The sequence below is a fragment of the Macrobrachium rosenbergii genome, chromosome 32, assembly GCF_040412425.1.
Source record: "Macrobrachium rosenbergii isolate ZJJX-2024 chromosome 32, ASM4041242v1, whole genome shotgun sequence".
NCBI lineage: Eukaryota > Metazoa > Arthropoda > Malacostraca > Decapoda > Palaemonidae > Macrobrachium > Macrobrachium rosenbergii.
In genome coordinates this window covers 8,496,625-8,516,809 of record NC_089772.1, presented here as the reverse complement: position 1 = coordinate 8,516,809, position 20,185 = coordinate 8,496,625, and the positions used below count along the sequence as shown (strand labels likewise).

The 20,185-nt window shown below is 39.0% G+C and overlaps 1 protein-coding gene across 20 annotated transcripts in view; it reads right to left on the bottom strand.

Annotated features, from left to right (window-relative positions):
* The window catches only part of step (cytohesin steppke), a 596,835-nt gene that overhangs the window by 34,557 nt on the left and 542,093 nt on the right, over positions 1-20,185 (bottom strand). For 3 of the 20 annotated variants that reach the window (XM_067132798.1, XM_067132797.1, XM_067132800.1), the window contains exon 2: positions 12,008-12,605. The exons of 16 other annotated variants lie outside the window; for them this stretch is intronic. In XM_067132798.1, coding sequence (XP_066988899.1) covers positions 12,008-12,238 — 231 coding nt within the window. In that variant the 5' untranslated portion in view covers positions 12,239-12,605. Of the gene's footprint in view, positions 1-12,007; positions 12,606-13,987; positions 14,092-20,185 lie in introns of those variants that run through there. One more of the 20 variants, XM_067132799.1, reaches the window with a different exon arrangement.

Below are 20,185 nucleotides of genomic sequence, written 5' to 3'. Positions count from 1 at the left end.
TATAGAGCCTCTGTTGCTTAAACATAAATATCGCAAATATTAAAAATCACCTCCAAGCTGAATAAGCAGTGTCTCTCGAAGATAAAATAAATTTGGCAGTAAAACAATAACGTACAAATTCGACCGGGAGAAAGTGCAGCCCACAATACACGTGATCTCATCGCTGATAAGAAATATACCGACAATAGAATGGACATCAATTCAAAAGATGACGCAAAGCCTGCAAACGGCATTGCTGAAAGGAGCACAGGAGGACGTCATGAACGTTTTGCAGGATGAATTGGAAAGGATGACGCAAAATGCACAAAACAATGACGAGCAGATTTTACACAGTGGGATAAGAATCTTGGTCGTAGATTTTACTTTCTGTTTGCAACATTTGAATTCTGTCTCAACATTTCCTTAAGTGAAGCTGTTTCTGCATAAGAAACGTGATTTGAATTGTTTACTTAGTTTACATATCACTGTTGTATACACACATACATACATACATACACACACCTTTGACCTGTTTTCTCCCTTTACCCATATTGTACTCTTCCATGCCAATCCCAGTTCGACATCTGACATACCTAAGGTGGTGAAGTTTATACCCAGCTGCCTCCCATTTAACAAGATAATGATGTACTGATGACGGTAACAAGCGGTAGGAGTACACGTGATGCTAAACGCAAAAGTGGTTTCGATATGCGCTGCATACTCATTTCAATGCAATTTACTGCAACTGCATTTGATGAAACTAAACAAATGAATAAAAGCAGGTAGAGTTAAGGTACTGATAAGTATAACGATGCCGATGATGAAAGTGTAGGTAGTGACGGTATGGCGACTTTCTGTGAGAGGCATATCGGAGGGGGGGCGGTCACAATGTCAACAACAGCCTTCTTTCAGAGATTATTTGTAAAATAAAGATGGCAGTAAAGGCATCGAACGGCGCAAATACACAAAAAGCCTTTTACTTCTCCTCACGTCAACTCTTTCACGTATGATTCTCCCCGCCGTAGACTAGAACCAGAGGCCCCTGCAGCACGCACACTATTATATAGAGCGCCGGTTCCGTAACGGCCTCATCGAGCCCTCCAGCAAGGAGTGGTTTTGTCCCTACCTGTCACGGTTCTGTACTTCCCAATTCCTCTTTATTCAACATCAACCTTGATTCCTTCATCCACGGGATCATCGGATCGTTTGTTTTTTTCCCAATAAGCAAATTACGCTGCGGCCACGCAGCCGCCTTCCTACTTAATGACGCAACAATGCTAATGTGACTCTTTTCCTATATCATTAGTGGCCTACCAAGGTAGGAAGCAAAGGACATAAGACAAAAAAGGATGTACCAGTAAGACTGGGGGTGGAGGCGAAGGAAAGGAGAAGGGTGGGGGCAATCGTGTAATGTACCGAGAAACCCAAGGGTTATATTAACCTAACCTGTTTACAGAAGCCAAATCTCAATAAACAAGAAGCAGAAGGGGAAAACAACCTGGGGGGGGGGAAGAAAGGCTCCTTGCCAATGGCAGAGAATTAATACAGGCTTGGGAGGAGGAGGGGGAGGAGGAGGAGGAGGAGGAGGAGGACGAAAGACGCAGTGAATGCAAAAGAGACTGAAAGGGAGGCAGAGACGGGGTCTGCTTAGAAAGGCCCAGCATCCGAGCATCTACCTGGCAATCACGTGACCAAAGAGAGATAAACAAAACAACAATACCTCGTCCCTGACTCACTTGGATGCGAGCGCCTACGAGAGAGGTTATTATAAACACGGCCTCTCGTACACGGCATCAGCATAAGGCATGACCAGTCGAATATATTTATTCATATACCCTTAAACAATAAAAAAATACTTCATGGGTTTTAAACCACCCCAATAGCATACTTCCACTTACAGACACGGATGTAACTTGGACACTGCTTATTCCTCTGGAAAACAGGATCATATTCATGTTACTGATCACTTACAAAAATCTATATACTCTGAAGATATATACAGCATTACCTACTAATTTAAACACGATTGCATATTCAACACATATATACACACACTCAAACACAAAAAACAAACACACACACTATATATATACACATATATATACATACATATATATATAAAATACCACAATACTGCGCAATTGCTGCAACTGCTTAAGGTAAACCAGTGCTGATCGACACGAGATAACTTCAGAATTTGCAGACGATACAACTCTCTCTGACACTAAATGATATGGTAACTCGCTGGGTCTGAGCCAAAGGCCGCGATGCCTTCATATTCATTATAGTCTCCTTCCAAGTGACACGGGAGACTGAATACAATGACAGCTCAATCACAGCGTATCATAAGACGGAGTTGTTGAGCAAACCTCTTTGATTATTTTAATCGATAATGTCCATATATTCAAACGGAAAACGCAAGGTCATACCAATGCCAGGCAAATTTCCTAAGAGCAAAATGATGAAAAAACTAGGAACGAGGATCCACGAGATCTATGTATGGAAATGGTCTGTTATGGGTCGGGTTAATTTAAGACAATAAACGTCATTCTGTTACCTCGCTGATAAAGCTGAGCTATTAAAAGACTATGACAATCTTTCGTGACTCGAGACGTAGCGATTAAAACCTCCAACTTTTGTAATTGCTGAATGTGAGTGAATCCCGCGGCATGAGCATGGCAGACGGACTACGGAGCAGGAAAGCGAGTATGAAAATGTGCAGCAGCAGGGATCGTGAACACATACAATTACTTGATAAAGTGTTCATCAGGCATGATAACCCCTTGCTTATTAAAGGGCCTCTGACTCACTTTTACACGCCGCCTGTCTACAAACAGAGAGAGAGAGAGAGAGAGAGAGAGAGAGAGAGAGAGAGAGAGAGAGAGAGAGAGAGAGAGAAATTACATGAACGGAAGTTTTCGGTTGTAACCATACTGTGTGAAGGAATGTCAGACCCAAAATGAATAGGCAGAATAAGTTGGCCCATGTGTACATAATTCGTATTTGTTTTGACTTTAGATAATGTTATCTAAAAATTACCAATATTTTCTAGGCACTTACAGCTATCAAGATAAAGAATTTCAAAACGCTACTTAAATCATGACTCAACGTAACCTTTCTCTGACATTTGGGACAAGCAGTTTAAAACAGCGCTTAATGTCAAAGGATAATCGTCTATTATCTCAGCTGGACAGGAAGACTTCGTCAAACTGAAAAGAAACATTCGAGCCTACCAAGGCTGCTATTCAAACTACACATCATAGCAAATATACTTGAGACAACTTGATCAAAACGCCATGGAACAAAATCCAAGGAAATCAGATTTAAGTGGTCTCACCCCAGCCGCCTCGCATCAGGCCCCCCGCCAACCCACATTCCTACATTCTGCATCATGACCCAACTTTCTCCCAATTAAAAGTGATTACCAATGAGCTTTTAATACTGAAAATGGGTTCTCATTAAAAAGCAATTCCCATTCTAAAGTGGCTGTCTGACTTTTGTCTTTCAGACTGTCGAGTGAAGTGCTTGGCTGTTGGCGACATCCAATCTCCTTCGCTCGGGAATTTCTGTTCACGTGTTACAACAAAGGCCTTCCACATCTAAACCAATAACAGAATAATTATCTACGTGGCTGCTGTATTCGAGGACACTATTACTCATAACACTGAATTACTTCTTTTCGACAGTTAACAATCCAAGGTTTTAGAACAATCTTCGTATTTTGCTGAAATTTTAGGTAAAATAAGCCAACGTTTACACACAGAACACATTTTTACTTCTACACATACTCTTTTTTTTTTTAACCCAAAGTATCAATAACAATTCCGACATTTTTAAATCATAAAATATAAAGCCTGATTTTACACCTTTTACGAATTCAAAAGATATAATCGTAGAGGGAGTTTCCCCACAATCATATAAAGCTTCCAATAAAAAAAAAGCAAACAGCCTCCCGAATTATTAACAGCATATTAAGCTTGAAGACCAGATTTTAACACAATGGTCTTGCTGGGCGAGAACCTTTTAAGGTTCTTACTTCGATCATAAAAAATGTCCAGATCAAGGTAAGAAAGAAAAAAGAACAACATGACCCGCAAATAACTTTTCATTCCAAGTTACATTTTATCCACTTTATCCAACTGTTCCTCCTCTCCTTCCACTCTCTCCTTCGGCCGGGGGAAAGGTTGTTATTTCTGGAGCCCTCTGAACCAAGTAATTGTTTGCATTACATTTAATATTCCATGGCTGATACCATCCTTCTGCAAAACTATATATCTCACGCCAACTATCTACAGACTTTATATAAGGAATGTGCACAGAAGGCTTGGGGCATGTAGCAAGGGTAGGAGAATTACCGCTGCCGTTCGTGACTAGTAAAGGAACCGCATAAAACACGGAGGAGGGGGGAGGGAGGGGGTGTTGGTTATGTAAGGGGAAGTGTGGAAGGGCATCTCAAGGCGCAAGACCATAGCAGCAGGAGACGGAACAAAATTTCGCAATTTACAGCGCCGCGTTCGACTCAGTCGCTTTGAGCATTTGCAAGTGCAACTGCTAAACCTCATACTCACCTACCACCACTGGCTAGACGATCCTCATCTGAAAGCACTGACACCATCTGATATTAATGGATAAAAAAAATAAAAGAAACTGTCTCATACAATCCATACACTTCCGCTCACTTGTCATTCCAGGCAAGATCTCTCTCTCTCTCTCTCTCTCTCTCTCTCTCTCTCTCTCTCTCTCTCTCTCTCTCTCTGTGTGTCTCTCTCTCTCTCAGGGTGCTATACGACTGTACCATTTATCGTTTATTCTTAGTGACGCACGCTTTTCTCACATAAGAAGGCAGCAACCGGTTATGTTTCCTCAAGTAAATTTGGGTTTGTTCATTTCTGCAGCATGAGTTCGCTACTAAGGCGGTAATGTCGACCGTTTTCAATTTGCCAAGATGACCTTTTTACCCGAGATCCACTGACAATTAGTACCTAAACTAGTTATAGTATATATATATATATATATATATATATATATATATATATATATATATATATATATATATATATATATATATATATATATATATATATATATATGCATTGTATATACTCTTGTAACACATCAACTGTCCATATTTTACCAGTGAGCAGGGGCACAGAAGGAAGTGCTCGAAATATATGGTTGCAACGTTCAAACAGTGTTTTATGGGCCTTTTTATCTTCATATTATACTGTTGTTAACAAAGATACAAACTTCAAATGCCAGTAACTAGAACTAAAATTAACAGACTACTCGACCACAAAACCTTACGCGTAGGGTAACAAAGCGGGCATTATTCTGTGAGAGAGAGAGAGAGAGAGAGAGAGAGAGAGAGAGTAGGAATTAGGAGCGTCAGGGCTGTGACTACCAGCACATCCTGCCGAGTGCAAATGAACCGAGACTTATCAAATGAATTATCACTGGACACAGCACCCATACGGCCCATAGAATAAATGAATCTAATAACCAAGTTAAAGTATAAATATCTGTATCCGGAGAGCATATTCGACTCTTCGTCATTCTTTTATTCCTACACGAAAGTTTAACTTTCGAATGACAAATGTTAAACTTTCACTAATTCCACTCAGCAATAATTTAATATTTTAGCAGAAAATTAAACTTGGTAAATTTCTCCTTAAAGGAAGATGGTTATTTCTTATGTGGAAGATACTTCAATTCTACAGTTTCGAAGGTCTTTTATGAATATTGTCCATAAGTAATCAATAAACATAAAAAGCTTTCAATAATCAACAGGAGAAAATTCGGAATGTAAATTATAAGGGACACCCTTATAAGCGTCCCATACTTGGATGGCAGGATAAAGCCCCGAAAAAAAAAAAAAAAATAGAGACTGCGTGTGGAGAACTAACAAAGTAACATTCGTCAAAACCTGGAAACAATCAGCACCGAGGAAGAGTTCTGCTCAAGTGTTTTGCCCAGCAGCAACATTCGGCCTTACTACAGTACATTTCCCATATTGAAGCTTACGCGGGTTCCCTAGCAAAAACGACAGCACATACGAACGTGAGTTTGATTACACACACACACACACACACACACACATATATATCCTTTGGTGATGTGTGATAAACTTCGTGTGTGTGTGTGTGTGTGTATCATCTACAGAAGACAGGAAAAGCACGTACACTGCACAAGAAGTCAAGAAAACAAGTATTTTGCAATACATCGACGTGATCTATGAGCTTAGAAGCACAGATCTATGCCCTACCCTCAGCTGGAGAAAACAAGTCATAACTTAACTCAATTGTCCTCGTACAAGCAGCGAAAAAATACTGGGAAGCGAAGCAGCTCGAAATACCGGCAGCGAGCACGTCTCGTTACTCCGTTGCGCAAGAGGGAGAATGCAGCACCTGAAGAATCCAGCAAAAGTCTGACAGGCAGACGGACCATCGTCCCTCTTTTAGATGTGGAAGTTTTTCCTTGTCTTGATGCCCAACTCCGACGACACCTTTTTCTAAGTGCTCTCACAGCTAAAATCTTGTTTTAATCCCAGGTTATTCCCCTTAGATCGTTGTGTTCTTTTATAAAAAAAAATCGTGTAGTCACAAACACTGAAATATCTACCCGCAAATATGTATTCAGTTTAGATTTGCCTATCAGTTCTTGATAGTGTCAGATGTAATAAGAACAGCGGTGTTCTTAGAGTATATATGGAAATATATACTTCTTTGGATATAAAAAAGGACACCAGTTAACGGTGTTTTATCATAAAAGTAACAGTAAGCGAGACATTAAACAACTAAGCTCAAGATCTCCTCATTGTTATGGACATCACTCCTAGAAGAGCTGTCTTCTCCCGCCAGCTGCCACCTGCAATTCTCTTTCCCGCTCTCTGCCTTCTTCCTTCCAACAATGACAACAAAAACTATCCCTAACACTCACAATTACACTCATTTCTTCCTCAACAGAGCTGGACTCTCAGAATGAAGAAGAATGTTCCTGCCAACGCCCCTGAAGCGTTTGGTTTGGTTCGCAAGTACAGTCGACATATTACAATCATGATTCGTTTGGCGACATGAACTGAAAAACAATAGGGAGGACAGCCGATACAGCGATTCACACACCCTTTTGCAAAAAGTGGCTTATCCTGTTGAACGTTTTCGAAAAATCTACTATTTTTCATTTTTTTTCCAGCTTCTGCAATGACCGAGGAAGAATGTCAAATCTAGCAACAAATGAACAGATGATGGCCTTCCTAATGTAAGTATCGACTGCTCTGGTTTTGTTATTCTAGGAATTTCTCTCTCTCTCTCTCTCTCTCTCTCTCTCTCTCTCTCTCTCTCTCTCTCTCTCTCTCTCTCTCTCTCTCATACTCGTATACAGACGCCAAACAAGAACGCAAGAAATCAAATATTTTCAAATGTTCATTTGCGACTAAAAAGAATTAAGAAAAATTAGTGGTGGATAAAGTTACTGAAAGCTGACTATACTGATCTGAGAGAGAGAGAGAGAGAGAGAGAGAGAGAGAGAGAGAGAGAGAGAGAGAGAGAGAGAGAGAGAGAGAGAGAGAGAGAGGTTTAAAGTAAGCCCCCCCCCATCCCATGTACCGCCCAGAACAATCGGCAATGTCAGGGAGTCAACGACAGAAGTCGGTTCGGTGCCAAGAGGTCGCGCGTCAGATCCATCATCATTAAGAGGGCCAAGATGTCGGGCACAGCTAAATAACGCCTGCTTTTGGCGAAAAGCTGGAAGGGGAAGGTAGGAGAGGAGGGGGAAGAGGGCGGGCAATGAAAAAGGGAGAGGTGGGGTGAAAGTGTTGTGACGGTGGGGGATCGAAGTAATCAAACGTTTAAGACAAAAGAGACAATACTTTGATAAAGAGAGAGAGAGAGAGAGAGAGAGAGAGAGAGAGAGAGAGAGAGAGAGAGAGAGAGAGAGAGAGAGAGCGAGCAGAATCCTTAGTACAACTGAAATAAGAAAACTACAACACAATGAGTTTCTTAGAAACCTAAGAAAAAATTGTCTATAAGGCTGTCAGCTCCTACCATTTCCCAGTCCTCGAAACGCGGACCTACTTACATACTAACATCCCAAATAAATAATTCGGCAACAACCAGATATAAATTCCGTTTCAATAAACATAAAAACAATCAGAAATAGCTTTCAGACGACGGCACCAACAACGACAACAAATACATAAGATCAAAACACCGTCGTCGTTTCGTGACGATGTTATGGGTGCGCAGTGTTGCAACTCCCGCTCTCTTGTACAGTATTTCCTTTTCCGCAATGCTGCCTCTACAACATTCACGCGTTTCAGGTTCGTCTTAAATTTCCCTGGAACTTTCCAGCCTCGACACTACGCAGTTCATAACAAATAAGATTGGCAGTGCCAGATTGAAGGCATTTTGAAATCTAACAAAAAGGAAGCAATATAATTTATAAAACAACATGAACACTTCTGATGATACAACACTGTTACAAAAACATGAACCTCTCTCCCTCTCTCTCACATTCTCCATAATCTCTTCTTTGAATGGAGAAAGCGAAACCAAACGCCTCATTTGCCCGAGAGAGAGGGTGAGGAGTAATCAGTTCATCCACAATATGGCGAGGAATAACCCAAATCGATGAAGCAGACAAAACAGTAAATAAAAAAAAAGACAACAAACGGTCTCTCAGACAAATCGGTCCAGGTCGAATCACATACAGTGTCAATGATGACAAATTAAAATGAGAAGGAGCACTTACATAATGACATCCACACCACTTCCTCTTACATACGAAACCCGATACACCTCTCTCTCTCTCTCTCTCTCTCTCTCTCTCTCTCTCTCTCTCTCTACATGGAACAACTAAAAGAGCAAAGCATCCAAGCTATCCTTAAAAAGAGAAGGGCGGACCATAATGCAAGAAAAGGGTCGAGGTTAGTTAAAGCTGGCATTTCGGGTGTCGTCACTTGTTGAGCCATGAGCTGGCTGGAGCTAGCTAAGGTGTAGTTCAGGTTTACGAGGCCTGAGGAGGAGGAGGAGGAGGAGGAGGAGGTGGTGGAGGTGGAACTCGAGTTCTCACTCAAAAGTTACGCCCCGTGGGAAAAGCAAGTAGTACAGGAACATGATACACATGGATTATATCAACACGCCCTTGTCAGACTGGTAGTTGGATGGAGTCCACACATCTAACCAGTCTACCTTCTCCAGGTTCACCCTTCCACGACCAGTGACCTCGTCAGAACTGGTGCGTTTTAATCAAATGGCATATCATATATGTTATCCAAGCAGTACAAAATATTGGAATTACAGCATTCCCCCTCCACACAAACATATGTGTATGAATGTTTGCGCGTGTTATGTATGTGTGTGCGTGCATATATATATATATATATATATATATATATATATATATATATATATATATATATATATATATATATATATATATATATATTAAGAGGGACATAATGTGAATATTAAGCAAATAGAAGGATAACTTAAAAAAAAAAAAAAACTCTTGTGCATCATGTAATGTCCAATCAAGTGCGTTATCGTGCCCACCAGCAAGGAAAATGACTCTTTGAGCTGGAGATATCTTGATCTTATCTGCACAATCTTACCTCCAAAATCACACTGAATCGACGTGAACAACTTAACTTGCCTAAAGAATGAGGGCGGACTTGGCTGGCAATTCGTTTAGTTTAAATGACTTTGTCATGTTATATTGGGAAATCACTAAAAGCAATTATGAAATAGATAGTGAATTGAACTGAATATAGAATTTAGGCCAAGGGCCAAGCACTGGGACCTGTAGGGTCATTCAGCGCTGAAACAGAAATTGACAGTAAAACGTTTGAAAGGTGTAACAAGAGGAAAAACCTCCCAGTTGCACTATGAATCAATTATTAGGAGAGGGTGGAAAGAAAGATGGAAGAAAGAGAATACGAAAGGAGGTGCAGTAAAAGGAACGAAAGGGGTTGCAGTATGAAACAGATAAAATAAGGCTTAGGTCTCCTGTTACCATGTAAAGTAAGTAATTACTTCGGTTCCGACAAGACGCCGTGTCGGCTGTGTGTTCTTGCTTAAAACAGCCAGAAAAATTGAAATATGCGAGAAATAAATAACTTTACCTTAATTCAGCAGACTACGAACCCTGCAGCAATCCAAACCTGATGTTACGTAGCTTACCGTCTACGCGCATTTCTTCAAATTCAACCAGATAGGCTTGCGTCACACTTACCTGAAAGAAACAAAAGAAACTCATTAGCATTATTCACCTGAAGGTCACAAAGGTAGCAAATCGTTACCTGGTGTTGCTATGAGGTAAAGAAAAATAACTGAAACTGGAACTTTATTGGCAAAAATGTAGCATACATTGGAAAAAACTTGAAAATGAACCCAAAGACTAAAGTACCTATATAAAAAAAAATATATGTATATATATATATATATATATATATATATATATATATATATATATATATATATATATATATATATATATAAGTTTGTATATATATATATATATATATATATATATATATATATATATATATATATATATATATATATATATACTGTATCGACCGACATAACGTTTGTACGGCATAACTCAAATAAAAATAAATCCCGTTTTTCTAGGGAATATGATTCAGTGCGTTCGTTTTCCGACATTATTAACTTTAAGACGGTCAGCCAGCACACTTGAAGCACACGACTAAAAAAAAGGTAGTGCTTTCGGAGGCAAGAAAATCATTTGTGAGATCATAGGGTCGTAAAACTACTGCCATATTGCCTGGCCTTTCAAAAGTGATCGCAACCCAGTTCTCTGGCCTGATCCCTTACCATAATCCCCTTCCAACGTTCTTTCAAAATTAAAATCAACTACGACAATATTTAAAACCTAAATATTTACTTTCTAAACGTTCAACACGATGAAGCACCCTTTGATATTTGCCTTAGCGCACCGGGAAACAGATAAAATGTTAATGTGACTGGACGCTGCACTGGGAGCAAAAACATGTCGAACCCGTTTGGGTGTCCAGTATCAAAAACGACTGGCAACATTTGAAAGCACAAGGCCGCCTTGATTTAACCACGACCACAACTGTTCTGTTAGAGAGTCATCATCTACACTCATTATAGAGTCATCATCTACACTCATCATAGAGTCATCATCTACATTCATCAAACTCTAAAACAGAAAAAGTCCGAGTAGGCTAGGGCATTATTATTCAAATAACAAATTCGGTAAAATTTTAGCTTTAGACGAAACAAACGGAATGGTACAAAATACACTGAAATATACAGTATTTGTTTAACTCTCAGACATGAATCGATATTCAGGAAGTACCCAAACACAGTACTAGCATTTACGAATTTGGCTACAGCCTTAACAAGAAATGGAGAGTGTTTTTATATATACTGTATATATAATAGTTAGTGATCCGATACCAACAGAAAACTGTTAAAAGACCCCATTTTCTGTTAATGTAAACCCAAAATTATCGGGCTAACTATGCTATATAGCCTTACGAAGCTGCGCGCGTGAACATCTTTCAAGCTTATAAAGGCGTACCAATAGTTTACTCACCTCTGTTTGAAAGTAGTTTAAGTGATAATCATCTTTATTTGTTGTCTCATATAACTACAAACATATTTATGTGGCATTTCAAGAGATAAAAGTCCCTATACGGAACCTCCTTACTTTCAACTACCCTGTACTTTATATATTATGTAGGGATACATTTCTACATCTACAAAAACCCACTTACCTTGACCTTTTCAGCTGCTATACATGGTAAATGACAATACCCGAAAGACCATTAAACACGTAAGAAAATCGGGCATCTTACCTTTATGTTCTAATATATTCTAAACCTCGTCTCTTCATTTCTCCCTGGGAGCTTATAATTAATTACTTGGTGCTGTGAGCCTATATTTAAATGTTTTTCACAGCGTGTGCTTTTATTAATGCTCTCGCCTGTTAGGGTTTGAATTATGAGTGCGTATGGGTGGAACAACTCTTTATTACTCATTACCTTGACCCGCTGGTGAGTGAGGTCACTCCTGTGGAGGTGGGCCATACAAGGGCAGTCATGATGATGGAGTCCGCAGAAAGCGTCTTCCTCGTCATCTTGGGAGCTGTCTGAAGGCGGGGGCAGTAGCCGTGGGTGCAGGCGAGGGCGCGATCGCTTCCACAATGCCACGGCATACCCCAGCAACGCCTCGGCAAGCCCACGTTGTACCGCCGCCCACGCCACGCGGTACATGGCGTATCCACCTATGCTTCGGGAGTGGACGCCATCAAGTCCTCATATCAGATACATTCGTTAAAGCTCTCATCACAGGAATAATTTCAAGTGAGTTCTGTCAGCACTCGAGTCTTTCATTTTGGTCCTTTCAGTGTACTCAGGTGTTATCTCTTCAGTGGACACTCAAGAAATAAAACACCCATGGTGGAGGTCAGGTCGCCTCTATAACACGGAATCAAATCTCTTCAGTTCTACGTGACATGAATCTTTCCTTATTGTATCTTTTCAATATCTCACACTGTTAATCCTAGGATACTTTCGCTCGTCTATAAAATCATCTCAAAAGTCCATTCATAATCACGAAAGTATTTTCTTAGCTGGAAATCTGATGGAAAAATACAAAAGCGACATTCTTTATCGATCTAATGCTAAATCAACTGCAGTATTAAGAAACACTGAATTACCTCGCAGAAAAACATTTTTCAATAAAAAGCATAAAAATGCCAACCAATTGAACACTAATGCAATATTCAGCACTAAAACCAGTTTAAACACCCGCCGAAAAACACGTCTGTCCATTACTACTCCTAAAATAAAGTAAGATGTCAAAAAACGCAATGAACTGGAATTAACCTAGAAAATAATATATAAGAAAACTAATAAAAAAAATTACGGAAAACTAAATATTGGAAAAATACCCTAAACACTTTGTTTGATATCTAAATTCTTCGCAACGCCCTACAGAAAGGCACCTAAAACTTCACAAATCCTAATTAATCCTAGGATAAGCGGAGAGGCTTTCAACTACATTCCAAATACTCGCATGTTAGCTTTCTTCTTCTACTGTACATTTCTCAAGGATAATTTCCTTTCGTTCTGTGAATAATAATAAATTAAGAGCATTACTGAGTTCTTTGTTTCATTTTTCAACTCTCGAGTACAGGGGTAGTAGCACTGAATACCACTTGCAAGATCCACACATACCAGGGTTCTTTTCCCACACACCCACACACAATAGGAACTAAGAGAGCTTTTCCAAAAGCTCTCTTGTTGTGATGTCTCACAAGATCTCACAGGTACTCTGTAACCGTCGCCAAGTCTCAGATTAGCCCTAGGCCCCCAAACGCGAAAAGGTCCATCTCTTTTCGGCCACCTCCCTAAGCCCACACTTGACTTGACACTAATTACAAACACGAGACTTGGACAAATCTACATGGAATGTCAAACGATCAGAATGCTCATCTCTGTGGGTCCAAACGTTCTTCACGAACGAAGAACTTGGGAGAATTCACGGTCTAGACCGTGGGGGAATTCTTGAAAATTAGTGTTACACGAATATAAAACTGTGAAGAGGTACAACTTGCATATTTTTCGCGGTTTCTAAAATACCGACGGATCATCGACATGGGAAAATTTTTCATATAAGTAGTTTTGAGTCCCTTACATTGTTTGCCCTTGAAATCTTCATGGAACGGCAGTCATTATCAACATGAAATTTCATCGTCATGAATAAGGCAAGACCTTCAAAACAGCAAAAGTATTATCTCACTTGCTTACTCCTACAACAGTTACAACTAGTGCCCTTTCAAAGGATGATAAAGTTATTTTTCGCAGTGATGACCACACTATACAACCAGAACCTGTCAACCTCACAAACAAAAAAATACAACCCTCTCCTCTTATGTCGAAGAAAGTTAAGTTAAAACATTCAGGCACAATGACACCGAAAAAAAAACAGCTTTCACAATGCGAGTCGGCGAACAGTACCGAACACATCAATAATCAATCTTGCTGGCTATTCCCTCAACCAACGGCAGTCAACTGGCTGACTAGAAGCGGTTTGCAGCCATTGCAACCTATGGTACGACTGCATTTAATTACCGACAACACTGCAGGTGGTTTTTTGGCTCCAGGGATGGTCAACCCGGCGCCAAGGGATCGCCAACCTGCCACTCTCTGTCTCTTCTACATACACATCTTCCCCGCGCACACGCCCTAATGATACACACACATACATACATACATACACACACACACACAAAACAAGCCACCCTTCCCAAGAGCCTTCGTGTTATCGCAAGGCAGAGCCAAGAATAAACAAGGAATTGGGTGGGGGGGAATGGACACTTTTTCGAAATAAAACAAATGATGGTCGACGGTCGCTCGTCTTTGATCACGGAGAAAAATAATACTGGAGAATAGTTTCTCCGTAATTACTTGCACCGAGAATATGCTTTAATAATAATAATAATAATAATAATAATAATAATAATAATAATAATAATAATAATAATAATAATAATGTGTCTGCAACAACAGCAAAAAAAAGGAATCATAACAATGTACATGCACGGATAACAAACATCAAACATCAGTATTCACTACAATAAACTTTAGCAAGAAACCTTTTTATGTACGGAGACCATTTGCCTCGGCCACATCACTGCAAACTTTGTGAGCTCAGTGAAGCTTGCTAACTAATCTAATAATCACCCCACACACACACACACACACACACACAGAGAGAGAGAGAGAGAGAGAGAGAGAGAGAGAGAGAGAGAGAGAGAGAGAGAGAGAGAGAGAGAGAGTCTCGTGGCGACAGAGCACCCACAAGCGGCGCCAACAGACACTTGGCGTCAGTGGCCAATGCTAATAGTCTCATCCCAACTGGCAATCCAACCTGCTCACGTCAGTGTCAACACAAGCATGTTATAAAAACTTACAGGGTTATAACAACCAACAAATAATCTTTAGCAAACAAACAACTCAACACGCAAAACCATCAGCTTCCCTACCAGTAGAACCCTAGTCAACAAGAGGACATTTACTTTGTCAAAACCTTCCGAAAACATGACGCCCTTAAAATGGAAACGGTTTTCTTAAATCAAATAAATATTTCATACCAACACCTATGTTCTTTGGACCAAAGCTTACTCAGTTGCCGTATATATATATATATATATATATATATATATATATATATATATATATATATATATATATATATATATATATATATATATATATATATATATATATATAGAGAGAGAGAGAGAGAGAGAGAGAGAGAGAGAGAGAGAGAGAGAGAGAGAGAGATGAATGAACTTTTGTCTACTGTGTAGTTTTGAATGGCATACTATTTGAAATTTTTTTTAATGTATACCACATCGTTCGTGCAATCAACTGCCCTGTATAACACAATTATGAAACATTATGACGAAGAAACACAACTAGCCAGCCAGATACGACTAAACTACCCACCAGAAGTTTATAAAATCATAAAATGTCGAAGAATATTCACTGTATTATACCGCTAACTACTAAACTGTAAATCTACTGAAATACAATTTTTTTCCTTAATTTTTTTAAAAGAAATCTGACGTAATATTCGAAAACCCATCCAGCAGACACAACAGCAAACGAGACCTGGACAGAATTGACAATGATATATATATAGTTGAAAATGTAGATGCTACAATCCCAAGGACCAATATATGGAAAACTTCTCAGGAAGGAAAGGAAGTGAGATGTAAAAATGCTTGAAAATGAAAAACACATCACAACCATTACAAAGCCCAGCTAACCCTAGATGCAAAACTAAAGCGACAAGCCCAAGAGCCCATTCAGGAAAGCAGCCCAGTACGGAAAAAGAAATGGAGGGGAATAAACTATACAAATTACATAACAGAGAAACAAAAATAAGATCAATAACAAGGGAACTAAATTCAGATACTTATCAGAGTAAAACAATTAAGATCCATAACTTAATGTGAACATTCCTGTTTTGAAATAAGAGACATTTCATTTCTAGATTATCTCATAAGAAATAATGCTTCTCACTTCTAAACTTAACGAGCACCTAGTGTAATTAGAGTCGGCAGCCTCTGCCACGCTTGACAACGAAACAGAAAACACTTCCATGATGTCCTCTCCTATTGTTGCATCCCCTGAACCGTCGAACACGAAAACAATAGCAAGGAAATATTCATGGTTATGTTTGCTGTAAATGCTAAACTGATTCTGCTACTGGTCAAATACCATAAAATTTCAAAACGTGGATTCAAGCCGTTTCAACTAACAGTATATAAGTAGCATCAGGTAGAGTTGCCACCCAACCAAATGTTGCTGGTAAGAAATACTTATCACTCAAGAGAGAGACTTTTACCACAATCATTCGCTTACAGGCATCTGGAAATTGTAAATCAGCAAATTTCCAAACACGATACTTCGCCTCACGTTCACTTGACAATTGTGAAACATGCGTCTCTTCCACATAGAAAATTATCCGTCAAAATTCATGACAATGAAATTCAGACGGGCAATAACCCTCCGTTCAGTAAAACAATGAAACTGACTATACTTAAAAGTGACGACGAAAGGAAAATAACCAGTCCTAAATCGAAAGATGAAGGCATTAATTCAAGCTTTGAACTATTTCTCATAAAAAAAACACGTGAATTAGTCTGGAATTACTACCGAGAGTAACGATGCCAATTAAGGGCATTTCGAAATCGACCAAGCCATCAAGTAATCAGACAAAATATATGAAATATCAAACCTCACTTTCGCAACCGTGGAAGTCATGCAACGCGGATCCAAATGGCATTAAATTGAATTGAGTCGAATGTTAATAGGCTGTGCTAAATGCCTCGGAAGTGTTTATTACTAGTTTGATGCTATAACTGGCGCTTTAAATGGGTAATTACAGAACTCGCTTCGAATCAACACTGCTAAACGGTATTCATTAATGACAAAAGTCATTGACGAAATGAAGAGCCAGCATTCGGCCCGTTGATTGTGACCTGTATACCAAGACTCCAATTCAAAAGGGTTAAATTTTAGTATCAAACACTCAAATAATACACGTAAATTTACTCTCTACAAAACGAAAAGGCTTATTGAAAACGCAAGAACCAATTTATAGAAATATGTCACGCTGGCTAAAGATAAGATTTAGATTCGTCTAAACTTCAAAAAAATTTGTAAATCTCGAACACAAACTGTAAAATTATATTGATTTGTCTAATTCCATTAATAATTATCGATATATGAAATGACAAGCACTGAAAGAATCACGCCGAGAATTCTTGTACATCTTAGTTTACAGAAATAAAATTTGACCTCAAATCGTAATACATTAAGAAATGTTTCTAGTTTAAATTGTATTTCATTAAATGCGTTTTGCTTTAATAACATTTAGTAAACATTACCTATGAACACTGTACGACGGAACGGAATGGAATACAGAATTTAGGCCTATGAGGTCATCCACCGCTCTAAGGAAAATTAAAAGTAGAAAGGTTTGAAAGGTGTAACTGGAGGAAAACCTCGCAGTTGCACAATGAAACAACTGATGATAAAGGCTGGAAAGAAAGATGGAAGAAAGAGAATATCATATTCTTAGGAATAAGTTATGGGACTAAACATTAAATTACAGATAACTGTGACTACTAAGATACCTGTAGATATGATGAAAGTGATCTGAAGTTCCAATTTTAAATAATTAAGTTTATGAGTAATAAAGAAACTTTAGCAGATGGAAAGGCCCGAACTATTACGGATCAATGCAAAGACGATTTCAGTTGGAATGAAAATGACAACTCGTATACTAACTAACCACTTTTTCCTAATCTAAAACGAGGAATTCCAATTTAAATCGTTTGAGAGGAAAATGTTCAGTATGCTTATTCTCAATAGCCTGGGTTATGATTCTACACAATATGGAGAGAAGATCAATAAGGCTGAACCTTTCAAGCATTCAAGGACAATGATATTCAATACAAGTTCGCTGGAGTTGGAATTTAGCGACACCAAAAAATAACAAACCCAACAATAGGCTCGTTGAATAGGCTTTCGAAATCAAATAGAAAGAAACTGCATATTTAAGTAAGATTATACAATAGCCTTCTATACTCTACTGAGCTATACGGAAATGAATCATGTTATGATAAACTATTTCTAAAAAAAATTGCCGATTTGAGAATAAAGCCTTTAAGTGATAATGAAGTCAGATGACAAATGACGTAGTTTATCCTAAAAGTCATGACGCTGACAAACCGTTTTCTTTCATCCAAACCAATCAGTTTTTACATGAAACGGTGACTATTCCATTCCGAAGCTCGCATATCATACACCATTAGCTTTGTTTAACTGGTAAACTAGAACAATAAAAAAGTAAATTACTAATCAGGCCACTGTTAAGCCTCTTTGGCTTTCTAAAAAACACTTCCTTGCAACAAATATCAGCTGCTAAATCATCAAGGGCCTCTCCGCTAGGCTGTTGGAAACTGAACTACTCAATACAAACACTACAAAAAAGAAAAATGATCACTGCTGTGATAATTAACTCATCATTACACACTTGAACATTCTAAATTCTTTTATACATTTATCACACCATTTTTGTTATTTACGTTTCGATTCATTATCTCTAGACATCTGGAGCGCAACTGCCATATTACCAGTTTAAACTTATACCAGTTATTACAAACCATAAATAATTACTTTAGCAACATAATTCTTGAACAGAAAGAAATCATTCTTCTTATGAATGACTTTATCCTGTTTACGTCAATGAATCCAAACTGGATTTTAGGGAAGGCGGCCATGGGCTTGAGAGCCGAACAATGGTCCCTCAAAAATTGGTAAGCTTACCAATGAGCCATGAGAAGAGAGAGAGAGAGAGAGAGAGAGAGAGAGAGAGAGAGAGAGAGAGAGAGAGAGAGAGAGAGAGATAAACCAGTGCCTGAACAAAACAGCCCCTTCACTGATATTTACCAAGCAAACGAAAGAGCAGACTTTCACCATATCTTAAGTGCCAAATTTGAACACAATGTAGCCATGAAATTCGTACAAAGGTCAGCAACCAACAGCGATCGGCTACAGCTTCGCAAACTAATAATACAACAGAAGGCCAACTAGGCTGGCTTCCGTAAGTAGCAAGACCGCAATATCAGGCACAACAGTGGATGCGCGGTTGGACGAACTTGCATGGACACAAATACAGACGACGAGAGAGAGAGAGAGAGAGAGAGAGAGAGAGAGAGAGAGAGAGAGAGAGAGAGAGAGAGAGAGAGAGAGAGAGAGCTATTTCCTCTACATGACATTAAAATCCCGGACCAAATGTGTCTTCAACACAGGGGCATGGCAAGAAGCGCTGGCTAAATTCATTGCAAAAATGTTGATATGAAAGAATAACAGTGTTTGGGATTATTTGTTTCATTATCAATAGAAGAACCTGACATATTCTGAGATGAAACTTGAAATATTCTGAGATGCAACATGACATATTCTGAGATGCAACCTGACATATTCTGAGATGCAACCTGACATTCTGAGATGCAACCTGACACACTCTGAGATGCAACCTGACACATTCTGAGATGCAACCTGACACATTCTGATATGCAACCTGACATATTCTGAGATGAAACTACATATTCTGCAAGTACTATGAGAAAGAGAAAGAGGGAGATTTTAACACTGAACAACCCTCCCTTCCTCTTAAGATGAAAAACGGCCCTCCACTGTATTCCACCATTATCTTGTTTCCAAGTACACATGCGCAGGTGACCCCTCCTTCTCTATCAACATCATCCGTCGAGTCCTGCCGGCATTCATATCCGCCACTCCTGACTTCCTTAACAAGGAGGTAGTGCACATAGCGCCATGAATAATGAATGAATGTTGCGAACGCACATAGTCTCTCCTCCGCAGTCAGGTAGAGTTCCTCCACCCTGCTTGTTGTATTGGATTTTGTAACACAATAAAATTATATGATCTGACTTTATTATAACTATATTACTACACAATGAAAGTAGCAAAAATGAAGGCGCTGCACCCAACCACGTTGACATTCAAACAAAGGTAACCAGTAGAAATTTACTCTTTAATATTCAGTGCTAAAATTTGTAAGAGCTGAAGCCGGAAAGGGTGCGTTTTGGATACATACGTGTTTATAGTGTT